Consider the following 16,881-nt stretch of genomic DNA (forward strand, 5'->3'; position numbering starts at 1 on the left):
TGCAGCACCCAGGGCAAAGCTCGGTGAGGGTGCTGGGGGCACCTGCAGCCCCAAGGGTGGGGGCTCTGGGCCAAGCTCCCTGTGGGCGATGCCGTTAAAGGGATCCCTTAGGAGAGATCCCATAAATCAGCACGGCCACACTGCCTGCCCCCTCAGGGCTGTCCCCATGCTGGGACACAGGCCACGTGTGTGTGTTCCCACCCCAGGACACCCCAGCCCAGCAGCGGCACTCACGTCCGGTCCCCGCGGCCCCGCCGCCCCTCGGGGGCCAGGGAAGCCCTGCAAGCCCCCCTGGCCCCGGGTCCCTGGGGGGCCTTTTGCTCCTTGTGCTCCTCGTGGGCCCTTGGAGGGATAAAACACAGAATGTCACGAAGCAGGGACAGCAATTCCCTGATCCGCGGGCAGGAATTCCCCTGGAGAACCCATCACTGGCAGGGGTGAACACCCCAAACTCTCCTCCCCCAGCATCCCTGGGGCACCAAAAATGGGGAAATACAATTTTTAAACATCCCAAGTGAGATGGAGCAGGGAAGGATGGATCAGGCGGTGGGATCAACACAGGATGAGCTGCCTGGCTGTCACTGTCCCCAAAATCCAGTAGATGCTTGGGGTCCTTGGGCAGCCACCCCAAGCCACCCACAGCTGGGGTGAATCTGAACAACAGAGGGAGCAGCTGGAGGCTCCACAGCCTTGGGAATCCGTACCTTGCTTCCTCTGGCTCCCAAATCTCCCTTGGCTCCACCCGGACCTCGGCAGCCCTGCGAGTGAAGGTTAAACTGAGAAACCCCTGTTGCAAGCTGGGATCTGATTCTGGCACCAAATAAAGGGACTTTTGCCCTGTTCCTGTCAGGGCTTTCCTCTGCATTTTGGGCACTGGAATCGTCTGCCCAGGGAGGTGGTGGATGTGTTTTTAAAAAGCCTGGATGTGGCACTCAGTGCCATGGCTTAGTTGATGAGGAGGTGTTAGGTTGGGTCATAGGTTGGACTTGATGATCTCAAAGGTCTTTTCCAACGTGGTTCTGTGATTCTGTGTGGATGGGCCTTTCCCAGCTGGGAGCTGCTGGATCTGCTCTTCATGCTGGGGAGGCTCCAGGGTTTTGGGTTCAATCCCCACCAAAGCAACCCCAGCACCTCATGCCAGTCCCAGCTGCCTGCTGGTGGTGGCATCTCTGGCACCACCAAAACAGTGACAAGTGTCTTATCCTTAAGGAACACTCCTGGGTTCCTTAACTCAGGCCAAACATTCCCACTTCCCTGGGCCTCCCCAAGGCAGCTGATCCCTCAGGACACTCTCAGGTCTAAAAGCTCCTCTGAGCCCAAGCTCAGCTCTGCCTTCCCAAACAACTCCAGCTGCCACCTATTCCAACATCAAGTCCAAAGAACATGGAGCTGCAGCTTTGGGCTGCTCTGCCACGGCTCTCCTGCATCCCAAGCAGGGATCCCACAGATGCCACCACTCACCCGCTCTCCTTGGGCACCTCTTGGACCTGGCAGGCCAAGAAAACCCTTCAGGGAGAGAGGGAATGTGAGTTACAAAAGAAAAACACAAAGGGAAGTATTGCACATGCTCCTGGAAACACCAACCCCCCCACAGGGATGGGATGGGATGGGATGGGATGGGATGGTCAATGGGAGGCACCAGTTTGGCTCTGCTGAGATGCCACAGTGGGATTTGTTCCCCAAAAAGGGACCAGAAAATGCACAAACCCTCCCAAGGCTGCCCCTAAGATAAGGATGAGGTCCTTGTCAGACTCCAAAATGCACCCCCCACATGCCACCCCACATCCCTGACCCCATTCCACACCCCAGCTCTCAGCTCTGTGGGTTGGGGACATGAGAAAGGGACACCTAGGCCAGGCAGGAGGGAGGTCAGGCGGCCCCAAGCCTTTGGAAAGGGCAGCTGAGCACCCAAACCCCCTGGGAAAAGGGAAGGGATGGGCAGGGCTGGGCTATCTCTGCTCAGAAATCCTTAGGGAAAGAATAAAGATCGAGGTCCCTGAAAGCAGGAGGGTCAGAGGAGCGTTGGGGACGAGGAGTGCGGCCACAGGGACGGGGCTGGCGTTTCCAACGGCCCCGTGGGAAGCTGGGGGTAACAGGAAATTCCCTGCAGGGTTTGTGGGGTGTGAGGGGCAGGATGAGAGCACTCCACACCCAACCACCCCCTTCCCATGGACTTACTTACCCCAGGGCCCTCCTGTCCTGGCTGTCCCCTCACCCCAGGGGCACCGTCTGTACCCTGCAGGAAGAATCCTGGAATCACAGACTGTCCTGAGCTGGAGGCACCCACCAGGATCATCCAGTGAAGCCCCTGGCCCTGCACAGACCCCCCAACAGCCCCACCCTGGGCATCCCTGGCAGCGCTGTCCAAACGCTCCTGGAGCTCTGGCAGCCTCGGGGCCGTGCCCATTCCCTGGGGAGCCTGGGCAGTGCCCAGCAGCCTCTGGGGGAAGAACCTTTCCCTGCTCTCAGCCTGGGCCTGCCCTGGCCCAGCTCCAGCCGCTCCCTGGGTGCTGTCCCTGGCCCAGAGTGAAGAGGGATCACATCAGAGCACCCAGCCCCTCCATGTCCCTTCCCCAGGGTGACCAGGGACCTCCAGGTGGCATTTGGGAGCTCTGCTGGACGTGCTGCCCCCTCTCCCCTCCAAAAACAGGGATGAGGACCCCCTCAACCCCACAGTTCAGGGAAATCCCTCAAACCTGGCCTTCATCCCCACCAAGGCCCAGAGAAACGCTCTCACCGTGTCTCCTTTGGGACCAGTGGATCCCTCCAGCCCTGCTGGACCCTGGCAAAAGCAAAGGCAGGGGATGTTGGGCAGAACAGGGATGTGGCTCCCTGTCCTGCTCTGGGGGTGAGACCCCAGCCCACAGGAACCTGCCCAGCCCCCCAGGAGCTGCCTCACACCTCAGGGACCCTGTCCCCAGCAGGTCACCCTTTGTCCCCTGTGCCCTCCCCACCCACCCACTCCTGGGGGGCCACGAGGACCCCCAAGGTGGAGGATTTCGTGTCCACTTCCAAAGCACATGGGGGGCAAATCCCAGCAGCTCCTGGAAGAGAACTGGGGGGGATCCACCCACGCCAGGACAGCCCCCACTCACCTGAGAGCCCCTGGGGCCAGGGGGGCCACGCCTGCCCTGCAAGCCCTGGGGTCCCTGCAGAGGGGGGGACACGGAGCCGCCATTAGGATCAAACCCTGGCAGGGCAAAGCCTCTCCCGGGAATTCCCAGCCCCCGAGGAGCTCCAGAGTTCCCAGCTGTGTGGCACACTAAGGGGTACAGGAAGGATTCCACCCCTGTCCCAGCCCCTCTGCAGCTTTTGGGGTGGGTTGGGATCATTCCCACCCCTGTCCCAGCCCCTCTGCAGCTTTTGGGGTGGGTTGGGATCATTCCCACCCCTGTCCCAGCCCCTCTGCAGCTTTTGGGATGGGTTGGGATCATTCCCACCCCCGACCCAGCCCCTCTGCAGCTTTTGGGATGGGTTGGGATCATTCCCACCCCTGTCCCAGCCCCTCTGCAGCTTTTGGGATGGGTTGGGATCATTCCCACCCCTGTCCCAGCCCCTCTGCAGCTTTTGGGGTGCGTTGGGATTATTCCCACCCCCACCCCAGCCCCTCTGCAGCTTTTGGGATGGGTTGGGATCATTCCCACCCCTGTCCCAGCCCCTCTGCAGCTTTTGGGGTGCGTTGGGATTATTCCCACCCCTGTCCCAGCCCCTCTGCAGCTTTTGGGGTGCGTTGGGATCACATCCCAGCTGGAGGAGACCACTCCAGGCTGGGTGAGCCTGGGGACACCCCCCATCCCAGGACATCTCATCCCTGGGATCACCCACCTTGGGGCCGCGGGGGCCGGGCATCCCAGCAGGGCCCATTTCCCCCTGCGGAGAGAGCAGGGAAGGGGCGGGGTGAGCGCAGCGACAGGAAAATCCCAAATGCCAAAGGATGGGGACCGGGACAGACCCACCTGAGAGCCGTTGATGCCTCGGCATCCCACAGATCCCGGCTGGCCCGGCTCTCCCTGCAAGGCAAGGCCCTGCTCAGCCCTACAACCCCCACAGGGCAGCTGGGACAGGGACCCCGGGCATGTCCCCCATGGGCTACTGGGGATGCTGGGGGGGCTTTACTGGTGAGGTTTAACACCACTGGTCCTTTTGCAGTTCCTCCCCCCGCTACCACGATGATTTTAACCAAATGTGGCGTTTTTAGCTGTAAATTAGACCAGTGGCAAGGACAAGGTGCTGCTCTGGGCAGCAGCAGCTCCAGTGCCTGAAATTCCATCTGTACCAAAGCCCTGGGACTCACCATGGGACCAGCAGGGCCCGGGGGACCCACGGAGCCACCTTCTCCCTGCAGCAGGAGAGAGAAAAACGCCATTTGTTCGCTTTGATCCTCTCCTTCATCCCAAATCCCCCTTTTTCTTCACATCGTCTCCCACATTCCTTCACACCAGCTGCTTGATGCCCCCTCGCACAGCTGCTGCCCAACCCCAGCTCCCTGACTCCTTTCACGTTGGAAAATGCATCCATTCACCACCAAACCACTTCGATTTTCCTTTTAAATCCTTTCCCAACCCTTTCCTGGACAGGATGGCTCGCAGTGATGTGGGAGCACTGAGCTCTCCATGTGCTGAGAGAAGCCTGGAAAAACCAGGTGCTGCCAGCCTGGGATTCATCCTCCTCCAGGCTAAAATAAATCCCAAAGTGCTCTGGAAAAGCTCATTTCTCTTCATTTCTCTTCATTTCTCTTCAATTGGCTTCATTTTTATACATTTATCTTCATTTCTCCTCATTCCCAGCCAGAACAGGATGGAAAAGTCCCTGTGGGAACTGCTGGAGGCAAGGCCTGGATGCAAATCCCTGCTCAGACCCCTCTTCCCAGTGGGAATCCCTGGCTCCTGCACCCCTCCAGGGAGGGCAGGTGACACTAAAACCACTCACCTCTGGCCCTGCAGGGCCCTGGAAGCCCAGGACACCCTTCAGCCCCATCATTCCCTGGAAAAGAAGCCGGGAATGAGGTGTCAGCACCCTGAGGTGGCACTGCCTTTGTCCCCTCCCTCACAGGAGGGGCAGGGACAACACAGAGACCACGAGGGCTTTGCTGAAGGCAGGAGAAGGTGGGCTGGAGCTTGAGGACATGGCAGAGAGGGACAGGGGATGGAAGGAGGGGTGTGAGACACCCCCAGCTCCACAGGGAACTCACCTGGAGCCCAGCAGGACCTGGCAGCCCATCCTCACCCTTCACCCCCTGGAAAAGCCAAGAGCAGCCTGAGTGATGGAGGAGGAGAGCAGGACCTGGGGGGCTGTGGCAGGGAAGGAGAGACCCCTGCGCACCCTGGCAGGGCTGTGAGGGGCAGGGACAGCCACCCTCACCTTCACTCCCTTCTCTCCTTTGTCCCCAGCTGGGCCAGGGTCTCCCAGGAAACCCTGAAATGGAACAACGAGGATGAAACAGGACTGTGAGGAGTTCAAATGCGGCTGTTGGGCCTCAAGGGACACAGTGAGGGTGGGACAGGAGGATGGGGACCCTCGAGGTTGTGCTAAATGGGGCAGGCCCAGCGGCAAAGGTCCCCAGCACGGTGTCACCTCCCTGCAGCTCCTGGTGCCCCGTGTCACCCACAGAGGTGGCACAGGGCTGGCACAGGGCTGGCACAGGCAGGAGGGGACAAAGTGTGGCCCAGACCAGGTATCTGATAACCCACGTGGGACTGCTGCTTCAGAAAGAAGAAATTAGGTCTCAACCCCCTCCCAGGACGATCAGGCCTTGGAGAAGCCTGAAAAGTCTCCTGGGCAGCTCTGAAAATGTTGGCCTTAAGGGGGAAAATTGAAAAAATTAAAGGGTGACAAACCACCAGCATTCACTTTTTTATGGACATTTTCCATCCTGGCTGAGCCTGGGGAGCAGTGGCAGCACCAGGTGCTGGTGTGGTCCCAGTGAAACCAGTAAGGAAAGGTGTTGGTGTTTGGCACCAGGAGCATGTGCTGGGGCTGGGGCTGGCACTGCTGGAAGAACCAGGTGCTGCCAGCCTGGGATTCATCCTCCTCCAGGCTAAAATAAATCCCAAAGTGCTCTGGAAAAGCTCATTTCTCTTCATTTCTCTTCAATTTGCTTCATTTCTCCTCATTTCTCCTCACTCCCAGCCAGAACAGGGATGGAAAAGTCCCTGTGGGAAATGCTGGAGGCAAGGCCCCAACGTGCCTGGATGCAAATCCCTGCTCAGACCCCTCTTCCCAGTGGGAATCCCCGGCTCCTGCACCCCTCCAGGGAGGGTGGGTGAGGTTGGCACCTCATCGTGCCCATGCCCACGCAAGCCAGAGCCAACTCACCTCTTCTCCCTTGTCCCCAGCCAGCCCTCGGTCACCCTGGAAGCCCTGGAGGCCCTGGGAAGAGGGAGGAAGGAGCAGAGCAGGCACTGAGGGGCTGCCCAGTGCCCACCCATGTCCACCCCATTCCCCAGCAGCTGCTGAGAGCCCCAAACTTTTCAGCACCATCAGTCCCTGTCCTCTAAACGCCCCTGAGAAAGCTCCCATGCCCAGGGGTGTATCCTGCAATCCCCAGGGATTGCTGCCAGGGGTCTGGAAAAGGGCAGGGACCAAGGAAGCAGATTCCTGGATTGAACACTACCCAGGCATTCCTCAATCACTCTCATTTCTTGGTCACCCTCCAAGTTTTGAGCCCTGAAGGGCTTGGAGCACCCTGGGATAGTGGAAGGTGTCCTGCCCATGGCATAGGGTGGAATGAGATGGGATTTAAGGTCCCTTCCAACCCAAGCCATTTCATGATTTGCAGTTGTTCTGCATGAGGAGGTCGAGGTGCAGCAGCCCAGCCCTCGTGCTCAGACCCACCACAGTCCCAGAGCTGCAGCTCGGGTTATCCCAGCCCCTTAATGAACATTTGGGATGCCCCACAACCCTTTTATTCCTGGGAAACCTAATCCAGGAGGAGGAATATTCTAAAGGAGGCAAGAGAAGGAGAAACAGCTTTAGGAGCTCCCTGTCTCCTGCCCGGGGTTTGGAGCTCCAGCTTCCCCCTGATCCTGAGCACTCCCTGCTCACGGCTCACCTGCTCCCCTGGCAGCCCCCACGGCCCAGGTTTGCCATCCAAGCCAGGGAAACCATCGGAGCCGGGGTATCCCACGCGTCCTGGCAAGCCCTGGAGCCCGGGTTCCCCCTGGGGAGGAAAATCCAAGCACGGAAAATGAAAAACTCCACGTGAGGAAAGCAGCAAATGAAACACCGAGCTCTGCCTGCCTCTGGAGCTGGAGCTGGGGAAAAGCTTCCACACCCAGGGGCTGCAAGCGTTGGGCACTGGGATCTTTGCACGTTCTCCACCAAAACCCTGGGATAGTTGGAACCAGGGGTGTGCAGCAGGAAGCAACAGGGAGGGCAGGGAAGAAGTGATGCAGTGAGAGAAGGTCGAGGGAAAGCCTCCTGCATCGGACCCACCACAATCCCAGAGCTGCAGCTCGGGTTATCCCAGCCCCTTAATGCACGTCTGGGATGCCCCACAAGCCTTTTATTCCCGGGAAACCTAAACCTCGAGGCACTAATCCAGGAGGAGGAATATTCTAAAGGAGGCAAGAGAAGGAGAAACAGCTTTAGGAGCCTCCTGCTCCTTGGCTCCAAGCTGTTCCTGGTCCTTTCCCATGTGCAGGAGTCGGAGCAGATCCATCTCAGGATCCACCTCAGGATCCATCTCCAGCTAAAGCTTCAGGGCAGCTTTTCCTTCACCCCTGAGCTCAGTGAAATCCTGAATCCGGGCAGGTTAAAGAGGAGTGTGGAGCAAAGCTCCAGCCACGCTGGCACAGCAGGACCTTGCTCTCCTTTCCTTGTACCCAGAGGGCACCTGAACCCCGCAGGGAGCTGAGCGGGGCAGTGCCAGGGGAGAGGGGGTCCCATGAGGGCACAGCTGCTCCCACAGCAGAGCTCACCCATCCCATCCAGAGCTGGGGTGACAGAAGGACTCTGGGACAGCTCTTTTGGGACAGCTGCCCGGGAGGGCATCACCTGGAGGGGTGCAGCACCCAAAGGGGCCGTGCTGAGCTGTGACTGAGCCACCCCTGGAACAGCAGCAGGGGAAGGACCCTCTGTGCCACCACCCCTGCCTGGGAGGGGACCCGGGCATCGATCCCACACCTTCAAACCAAGCCCACCATTCCCAAACTGTCCCCAGCCCTGTCACGACTCTCCCTCTCCCAGCCAGGGGCTGATCCAAGAGGGGCAGGGTCCCTGAGGGTCCCAGGACAGCTCTGAGGGTGCACTCAGCCTCTCCAAAGTGTCCCCACTCACCGTGTACCCCCGCTGGCCTTTCTCCCCCGGCTCTCCCGGTGCTCCGCAGGGTCCCTGCGCACAAACAGGGATTGAGTCACCCGAGGTGTCCCCAGATCCTGCCCCGAGCCCTGGGGAGGCTGTGGGGACAAGCAGCAATGCCCAGAGGTGACCTTGGGAAGGGCAGAGTGGGATCATTCGCATGCCTGGCACCCCAACCCTGCCCACCATGGCGGGGTCTGTGCCCAGGGCAGGTTTGGAGTGGGGAGCAGATCCATTTTCCCACTGCTTTGGTTCCTGATGGGATGTCAGGACAGGGAGTTTTGCCTTCCTTCCCTTTGCCTCATGGCCAGATGTGGGGGAAGCATCACCCAGCAATGCCAGGGTGGTGGGCACGGAGCTGAGACCCCCCAGCACGGGCTGGCCCCACACAAATCCTTCCCCAGACCCTCCCTGCCTTGTTTTTGTGCCTCTCGGAGGGATCCACGTGGTCCCTTCTCCAAAAACAAGGCTGGAAGCTGATGCCCCAGGGAAGGAAACCAGCCTTGCTCAGCTGGCACAGACAGAGGGGCTGAGAGTTGGATATCAAATATCGCAGGTTTGAGTGGGAAGCACACAACAAATCCATTAGGCTGCTTTGAAACTCAATCCCAAAGTCCTTAATTACAGCACAGCCCAAGTGCTTGGGGACATCGACCCTAAAAGTGTCCCCAGGGCAGCAAGGCCACCGAGGGAACAGCAGGGCTTTTGTACTTACAGGTGCTCCTGTTCTCCCGGGATGTCCTGGGGGCCCAGGAGCTCCGGGTTTTCTCTGGATTCAGAAGAAAAACATTGGAAAAACCCATCAAGTGCTTGGAGCAGGGAAAATTCAGCTGCCAACAAGGAAAAACCCAAACCCAAAGTGACCGAAGCGGCACTCACCGGCCAGCCCGCATGCAGGAGTTGGTAAAATGATGATTGCTGAAAGAAAAGTGAGGGAGGGGGAAAAAGCAAAAGGTGAAAAAAAATAATCCCAAATCCCTTTTGGCTGGATTTAAAGTCTTTCTCCTCGTTTTGGGAAGATGCAGCAATGAACCACTTGTTTAATTCATTTATTTATTTCATGCTCTGGGCCAGCAAGGCACGGGAGGAAGGATAATCTGAGGATAACGTGTGGGAAACAAGGAATTATTTCATCAGAAGATTAAGCAGACCTGATTCTCCTGGGATTTGGTGCAATTCAGCTCCTCCACGGATGCCCTGCAGCCCTGGGACACCAGAAATGTTTGGAATATGGAAAAGTAAGAGTGGTGAGCACAGGGACTGTCAGAGTTTGGCCTAAAATCAGCTCTTTTGACCCCGCAGTTTGTTCCAGGTTGGGAATCTCCTTCAGCCTCTGGAAAACCCAGAGGAGCAGATGCCCCACAGGCTTTCCCCTCGCTGCTCCCAGCAGCCAAATCTTGGATGCACTTCCAGTTTTTTCTAAGCCCAGATGACCACAGAGAGGGAAAGACCCACCCGAAAGGTCCAGGGTGGATTAATCCCACCCCAACCACAGCTAATCCCATTGTGTTTCCAAACCAGCATAAAGGTCCCAAACCCTCCTGGTGCATCCTCCTCTCCAAGCTGGGTTTTCCCAAGTTTTTGGAGATGTCCAGGAGATACAACGCCCATCTCCTGCTACCAGCAGCACAGGAGGCAAACTCCATCTTTCCTCCTTCCCATGGTGAGCCCAGACCCGTGGTCCAGGCAGCTCCTCCAAATCCTGGCTGGCACCAGAGGCTAGGAAATCCCCCTCCTTATCCATCACCCCAATCCCAGGCAGCTGGAGGGGCAGGATTCACTCTGTGCTCCCCAATTTCAGCCTCGAGGACACTGGGAAATTCCTCCTGTCCCCTGCTCCAAGGATCTGCCCCCCAACTGCAGTGGGGAGAGAGGGCAAAAGCCAAGGAACTCTTGAAGGGAAAGAAACACAGAGCTTTGGGCAGATGGGAATATTCCCAGCAGTGACCAGGACTCTCGGAGGCAGATGATGGATGGAATCCCTGCTCCTTTCAAGCTGATCCCAAATTGATTTCCATGTCCCTCCTGTCCAGCCAGTTCTCATTTCCCCCAAAATCCGCTCCCAAAACCTTTCAGGAGGAGGTTGGAGCAGGGCCAACGTTTTTGCCTTGTCTCAGGAATCAGTGAACTCCGATTCACTCAGGACAGGATATTATTTCATCCAAGCTTTTAACAAGGGGGAAGAAAAAAATCCCACGTGAGACACGGCCTCGGATTTCGGAGCACCAGATGCCAAGGACAGGGGAGAGCAGTTAATTGGCTGTGCAATTCCAGCAGGAAACAGTCGGAGCTCTGGGAAGGGGGAGCAGCACGAGGGGAGGGGATGGAGGATGGGAGCAGCGCCGTGGGGATCTGTGCTCCCGGAAACCTCCAGCCTGGGAGCCCTTCCAGCAGCCCTGGGGACAGTTCTGGCTGCCCAACCTGTGCTACCCTCTGTAGTCACCCCACGGTCACCCCATCCTGCCCCACGGCCATCCTCACCCTGTGCCACCCTCCGTAGTCACCCCATGGCCACCCTCACCCTGTGCCACCCTCTGTAGTCACCCCACAGTCACCCCATCTTGTGCCGCCCTCTGTAGTCACCCCATGGTCACCCTATCCTGCCCCGTGGCCACCCTCACCCTGTGCCACCCTCCGCAGTCACTCCATGGCCACCCTCACCCTGTGCCACCCTCCGCAGTCACCCCGTGGCCACCCTCACCCTGTGCCACCCTCTGCAGTCACCCCATGGCCACCCTCACCCCGTGCCACCCTCTGCAGTCACCCCAAGGCCATGCCCACCTGTGCCATGCTCTCCAGTCACTCCATAACCACCCCCCAGGGCACATGCCAACCCTGCAGTAGTAGCACATCCCTAAAAGTTCCCTCCTTTTCCCTTTCTTTCCCCCCGAGGTTCCCAGGCACCATTCCCTGCTTTTACAGGCATTGGGATGGATGCAAGGGAAGGACTCTGGTGCTGCAGGTTAAGCTCTCCCATAACTGTGGGAGCTCCAGTTCTCCTTCCCAGGATTCTGGGACTTCCCCACTGCTGAATCAACTCCAGAACAAGCCAGCAGCAGTTCCTGCCCCTCCAGCCACTCCGAGACAACTTCTTGGCAAAGCCAACATCTGTCAGCATGTCGGGAACAAAAGCACAGGGCAGGGGCTCAGGCTGGAATCACAGCGGCCTTGAGTGGCTTTTCCTTAATTCCCATCGACAACAAAGGGTTTTTCATGGGAAGTGAGCGGGAGAGGCTGCTGAGCACCACAACAGCCACAGCTGCTCTGGGACAGTCACCACATCCCTTGTTTTCCCAGCCCATCCTCCTGCAGTGTCCCTGAGCCTCAGGGGTGGCTCCCCTGCCCTGCATTTCCAAAGGCTAAGCCAACAACAGACCCCAGGATACCCCAAATCCCCCAAACCATGGGGTCTGCTCATGGGAGCCCCAAAGCACGGCGCTGTGGGGCTGCAGGCACAGCCAGCCCCGTCCCCAGAGCAGCCAGAGTCCCAGCCCAGCCTTATCTCAGCAGAGATTAGCAAATCCCAGCCCAGGGCTTTGCGCTTTCCTGCTGCCGCCGGCGGCACCGCCGGGGTCATGGGGCCACAGACACAATGGCCCTGCGTGGCTTTGGGGTGGCCCACGGCCCCCTGGCAGACATTGCCTTCCCCTAGAGATGGCACCAGGCCAGCCCTGCTGGGACCAGGGCCAGCACCAGGGCCCAGGGGAGCAGGGCCTGCACTCAGAGCCTAAGGGACAAGGGCCAGCACCAGGGCCCAGGGGACAAGGGCCAGCACCAGGGCCCTCAGCCACGATGCAGCAGCTCTCCAACTTCAGCTTCCCAAGCACAGACAGGATGTGCTGCCTCCAGCATTCCAAAGTGGGGACACCAAGGAATTCCCAGCCCGTAGGTGTGAGTGTTTCTGCCTGCAGGAAAACAAAGCTTGAGGTCTCTTTCCAAACGCAGGCAGGGGGAGAATAAAGGGAATTCTGACTGCAGAGCAAAGTGCTGGAAGCATGGCCTGAGAGCAGGAATTGGTGAGAGAGGGGTCTGCCCTGGGTGGGAGGAGATCTCTACCATGGAGATATCCAGCTCCCTCTTATCCCTGTTTATTCCTGCACACACTGCGTGCCTGAAATGGATCCTGTGAGCGCTGGGAGCTGCACAGCTCCTGCCCTGGAGCAGCAGGAGGATGGCAGAACACAGAGGTTCTCCAGGTGAACCAAGACTTCTCCTGATGACCAGCAGGAATCTGATCTCTGCTTTGATCCAATCCAAGCCAAACCCACAAAGGTCTGGCCCAAGGACTCCCAGCAGGTCAATCCAAGCTCAGATCCAAACCAGGACCATCCTCCTCCTCCAGCACCATCCCTGCCCCGGGTGTGCTGTGCTGGCAGAGCAGAGATCCTCCCGCTGCATTCTCTCCCCAGAATTCCTGGCATTTCCCCTGGAGCAGAGGATGCAATGATGGCTCTTCACCAATGAATGAGCTGTGGAGAACTCAAATATCCCACCCAAGGTCACTGGAGCTCTTGGAGAGCTGGAGTGTGGAGCTCTCACCAGCCCAGTGCTCTGCCCCTGAAGCCACTGATGCCATCGTGCCACACTGCAGGGACCAGAGGGAAACAGAGCCCCACAAAGCAGAGAGCATTCCCAGCCCCAGGAAAAGTGCTGGGGCACTTAGAAACCCAACTCCTTCAGCTACTGCCCTGCCCAGATAACTCCAGCTCCACAGGGAGTTTAAGCTTAATCACAGCAGAGGCTGCGCTGTGAGGAGTTGGGAACTCTTGATGAGCCTGGCTGGGTTGTTCAGTGAGTTTGGGAGTCATCCCATGGAGTTTTCCAGCTATGCAGTGCCTGAGGCACTCCTGCCTCCCCACAGATCCTGCTCCAATGGATCAGGTGAGAAAAGGTCTCAGCAAGAGCTGGATGGGCACAAACCCTGCGAGCCACAGGCTGGGACAAGGTGGGAAACAGGAGAGAGGCTTTGTAATCAGAGCAGGAAAAGGGCTGCTCGTGCATGGCTTGGATCTTCCTTGGGCCCTGTCCCAGGGGGGTGATGGATGGACCATGGCCAAGACGTCCTGGTCAGCCACAGGGGACAGAGCACACTCTGATCCCATTCCACCCACACAGCCACCCCCAGTGAGCTGCACCTCCCTCCTTGGCATCTCCCCTCAGCTCCCACCCACCAGTGAGGAAACTCAGCCATGGCAAACCCTTCCTCCCATCCCATCCCATCCCATCCCATCCCATCCCATCCCATCCCATCCCATTCCCATCCCATTCCCATCCCATTCCCACAGAGCAGAGGGATGCAGGGAGCTGCTGGGGAGATGTGAGTGGAGCACTTGCCCCCTGTGGCTGGAACTCACCGTGAACAACTGCCAGTCCTCCCTGGAGTTCCTCCAGAGGACGACGGTGGGGACACCAGGGGTGCCAGCAGGGCCGGGGTCACCTGGGGGGCCCGTCCGCCCCATGGCTCCAGGGTATCCCTGCGGAGACAAGGGCAGCTCCTTAAAACCTGCGGGGATTTAGGACCCAGCACAGGCTGGACACCAGCTCTGACTCAGAGCCCTGTCAGGGTCTGGGCAGGAAGGGCAGCCTGGGTCTGACCAGTGCAGGGCTGGAGGACAAATGTCCCTGCAAGATGATTTCATGGATATGAAATGGGTTTGGGCTTTGGGACACACCAGTGTCCCTCCTCCAGGTGACCTAAGCTGAAGCTGCTCCATGTCCCAGCTCTGCTGCCTTTGCAGAGCCACTGAGTGGCTCAGAGGAAAGAGAGCAGCTTGTCCAGGCACATCAGTCACAGAGTCCCAGGATATCCTGAGCTGGAAAGGACCCACAGGGATCATCCCATCCAATTCCAGCACAGACCCCCCAACAGCCCCACCCTGGGCATCCCTGGCAGCGCTGTCCAAACGCTCCTGGAGCTCTGGCAGCCTCGGGGCCGTGCCCATTCCCTGGGGAGCCTGGGCAGTGCCCAGCAGCCTCTGGGGGAAGAACCTTTCCCTGCTCTCAGCCTGAGCCTGCCCTGGCCCAGCTCCAGCCGCTCCCTGGGTGCTGTCCCTGGCCCAGGAGCAGAGATCGGAGCTGCCCCTCAGGAGGAGCTGCGGCCCCCGGGGAGCTCTGCCCTCAGTCTGCTCCAGCTGAACAATCCCAGTGCCCTCAGCTGCTCCTCACGGGCCCCTCCAGACCCTTCCCCATCCTCGTGGCCTCCTCTGAATGCTCTCTAATAACTCAATGTCCTTTTTTATATTGTGGTGCCCAAAACTGCCCCAGAACTTGAGGTGAAATCCTAAGCCTGGGCTTAAAGTGCTCACTAAACCCAGTTCCTCCCTCTTCCAAACCCACAGACAGGGCCCCAAGAGCTCCCACTGCCCTCTGGATGAAAAACCCCCAAACCAACCCAAACTGTCAGTGGTGTTTGCCCCAGACCCTACACCCCATACTGGACACGCCCCTGTTTTTCTGGATACTCACTTTGTCTCCTTTGGGCCCCACCAGTCCCCGTTTGCCAGGACAGCCCTGAAAGTCAAAGGAGAAGAGCTGTGACCCCAAAGGGGAGATCCCACAGTGACCGAGTGACCAGGGCCACAGCCCCAGGCAAGCAGGGACTGAAATGGTGGATTCAGAGCAAACCAGCAGCTTCAACCTCTGAGAAACACCCCAAAAACCAGTGTGGGGTGGGGAGAGCCCCCTGGTTTGGCTGCTCCTGCTCTGGCACCACAGAAACACCCCAGAGCAGGCAGGGGAGCAGGAGAACATCTCCTGACACCTGGGGAGGAAAGGCAGCGTGTTAGGGGAAAAAAAAATCCCCTAAAATTGAATCATATCCACATTCCAATAGGAGTTTGGACAGGGACACGAACATCAGCTGCCTTTAACTGCTGGGAGATGTGATCTGGGCAAAAATGCACATTTTGGCCACGGGCTGACCCCACTTCAGGGCTTACCAAGGCACCTGTGTGGGCAGAAACAGCCAGCTGGGAGATCCTGGCTTTTTGGGATGACAACAATTCCCTGGAAGGTGTTACCTGACAGCCTCTGCTGCAGAGCTGCAGCTCTGACAGCTTCAATCCCAGACACAGCCTTGTTCTGAGCCTGCAGAGCACCAGGTCTGACCCCACAGAGCTCCCCCATGGCTCCGTTCCCTCTCCCTGGGGGCCCCGGAGCCCCCCTGCCCTTTGCCCTTGGGAGCAGCAGCAGGACAGCAGCAGGGAAAGCTGCCAGGCTGGGGACACATTTGGGCCAAAATAATGGCTCTGGCCATGCCTGGCACGTGCCACCACTGAGCTTCAGTCCTGCACAGAATCCTAAACTGGTTTGGGCTGGAGGGACCTTCAATCCCATCCCATCCAGCCCCTGCCATGGGCAGGGACACCTTCCACTGTCCCAGGCTGCTCCAGCCCCAATGTCCAGCCTGGCCTTGGGCACTGCCAGGGATCCAGGGGCAGCCCCAGCTGCTCTGGGCACCCTGTGCCAGGGCCTGCCCACCCTCAGAGAAAAGATGTTTTCCCAATATCCCATCCAAACCTGCTCTTTTTCCATGTGAAGCCCTTCCCCGTGTCCTGTCACTCCATGCCCTTGTAAGAAGCCCTTCTCCATCTTTCCTGTCAGCTCCCTAACCCCTAAAGCTGGGATGGAGCTCTGGTACCGGTGTTTCCACCCAGGATACTCAGGACCAAGGACACAAATCCCATCTCCAGGCTTTCTCCAGGACAGGAAAGCAGCTCCCCCCAAGGCTGGGTCCCTCCTGACAGCAGGGCTGTCAAACGTCGTGACGTTTCCTCTTCTCCTGGGATTTTTTCAGCCTCCAGCATCTGTTCCTTTTGCCTTTTTCTTCTATTTTTGCAGGCAAGAGCTGCAGCAGCAAGGAGGTGGCTTGAAGGGGGAGTTAGCAGTCCTAAATTTATCCCAAGGCTGGCTCAGGGATGATGGATTTAGTGCCAGGTCCCTCAGACACGGCCATGGAAACGGCCCTGCAGGAGCCCCCCGAGTCCCGGGGCAGAGCCCACAACTTCCACAGGGATGGAAGGAAAAGGGAAGAGAAGGTGCCTGGGGTCACTTCTGGCAGTGGGGAAATGAAATAAAATAAAATTTTCTAGAGGAAACGTTAAGAAAATATAAATAAATTAGGGACATCATTTTGGCAGAATGAATAAAGAGAAAAATATTTAAAAACATTTTTCAGCTACTCCTCAACAAAGACTCCTCTGAAACTTTTTCTATTTCAAGTTTACCTTTTTATAATTTTCCTTTTCTCGTCAATGAAGACTTGACTCCTCTAAAGCTTCTTCTATTTCAAGTTTACCTTTTTTTTTTTCATCCTCAATGAAGACGTGACTCCTCTAAAGCTTTCTCTAGTCTAAGTTTACCTTCTTTTTTCCCCTAAATTTCCCTTTTTCATCCTCTACAACAACTGAATGACTTGAAAAACACTCAGAATGTATTACAAGATAAATCCAGTGCTCTGCTTTGAACCAGGCATCAATTTGGGGGTGAAGAAGCCAAAAGCAGCGATGCCAGTGGGGTCCATGGGTGGATGGCAGGGGTTTTGTGTGGGGTCTGGGGCTGGAGGGAATAGCTTGGTCCCCTCTG

At 57.9% G+C, this 16,881-nt stretch overlaps 1 protein-coding gene across 6 annotated transcripts in view; it reads right to left on the bottom strand.

Moving 5' to 3' along the window:
• The window catches only part of LOC104688442 (collagen alpha-1(I) chain-like), a 73,781-nt gene that overhangs the window by 16,632 nt on the left and 40,268 nt on the right, over positions 1-16,881 (bottom strand). For 3 of the 6 annotated variants that reach the window (XM_039561906.1, XM_039561902.1, XM_039561901.1), the window contains 19 exons: positions 14,764-14,808; positions 13,653-13,772; positions 9,178-9,216; positions 9,014-9,067; positions 8,278-8,331; positions 7,052-7,159; positions 6,316-6,369; positions 5,362-5,415; positions 5,192-5,236; positions 4,930-4,983; positions 4,295-4,339; positions 3,957-4,010; positions 3,826-3,870; positions 3,096-3,149; positions 2,738-2,782; positions 2,183-2,236; positions 1,462-1,506; positions 705-758; positions 235-342 (listed from right to left, as the gene is read on the bottom strand). In XM_039561906.1, the coding sequence (XP_039417840.1) occupies positions 235-342; positions 705-758; positions 1,462-1,506; positions 2,183-2,236; positions 2,738-2,782; positions 3,096-3,149; positions 3,826-3,870; positions 3,957-4,010; positions 4,295-4,339; positions 4,930-4,983; positions 5,192-5,236; positions 5,362-5,415; positions 6,316-6,369; positions 7,052-7,159; positions 8,278-8,331; positions 9,014-9,067; positions 9,178-9,216; positions 13,653-13,772; positions 14,764-14,808 (1,131 nt within the window). The remainder of the gene's footprint in view (positions 1-234; positions 343-704; positions 759-1,461; positions 1,507-2,182; positions 2,237-2,737; positions 2,783-3,095; positions 3,150-3,825; positions 3,871-3,956; positions 4,011-4,294; positions 4,340-4,929; positions 4,984-5,191; positions 5,237-5,361; positions 5,416-6,315; positions 6,370-7,051; positions 7,160-8,277; positions 8,332-9,013; positions 9,068-9,177; positions 9,217-13,652; positions 13,773-14,763; positions 14,809-16,881) is intronic. The other 3 variants (XM_039561903.1, XM_039561904.1, XM_039561905.1) reach the window with 3 other exon arrangements.

The sequence above is a fragment of the Corvus cornix genome, chromosome 17 (assembly GCF_000738735.6).
Source record: "Corvus cornix cornix isolate S_Up_H32 chromosome 17, ASM73873v5, whole genome shotgun sequence".
In the NCBI taxonomy this organism is placed as follows: domain Eukaryota; kingdom Metazoa; phylum Chordata; class Aves; order Passeriformes; family Corvidae; genus Corvus; species Corvus cornix.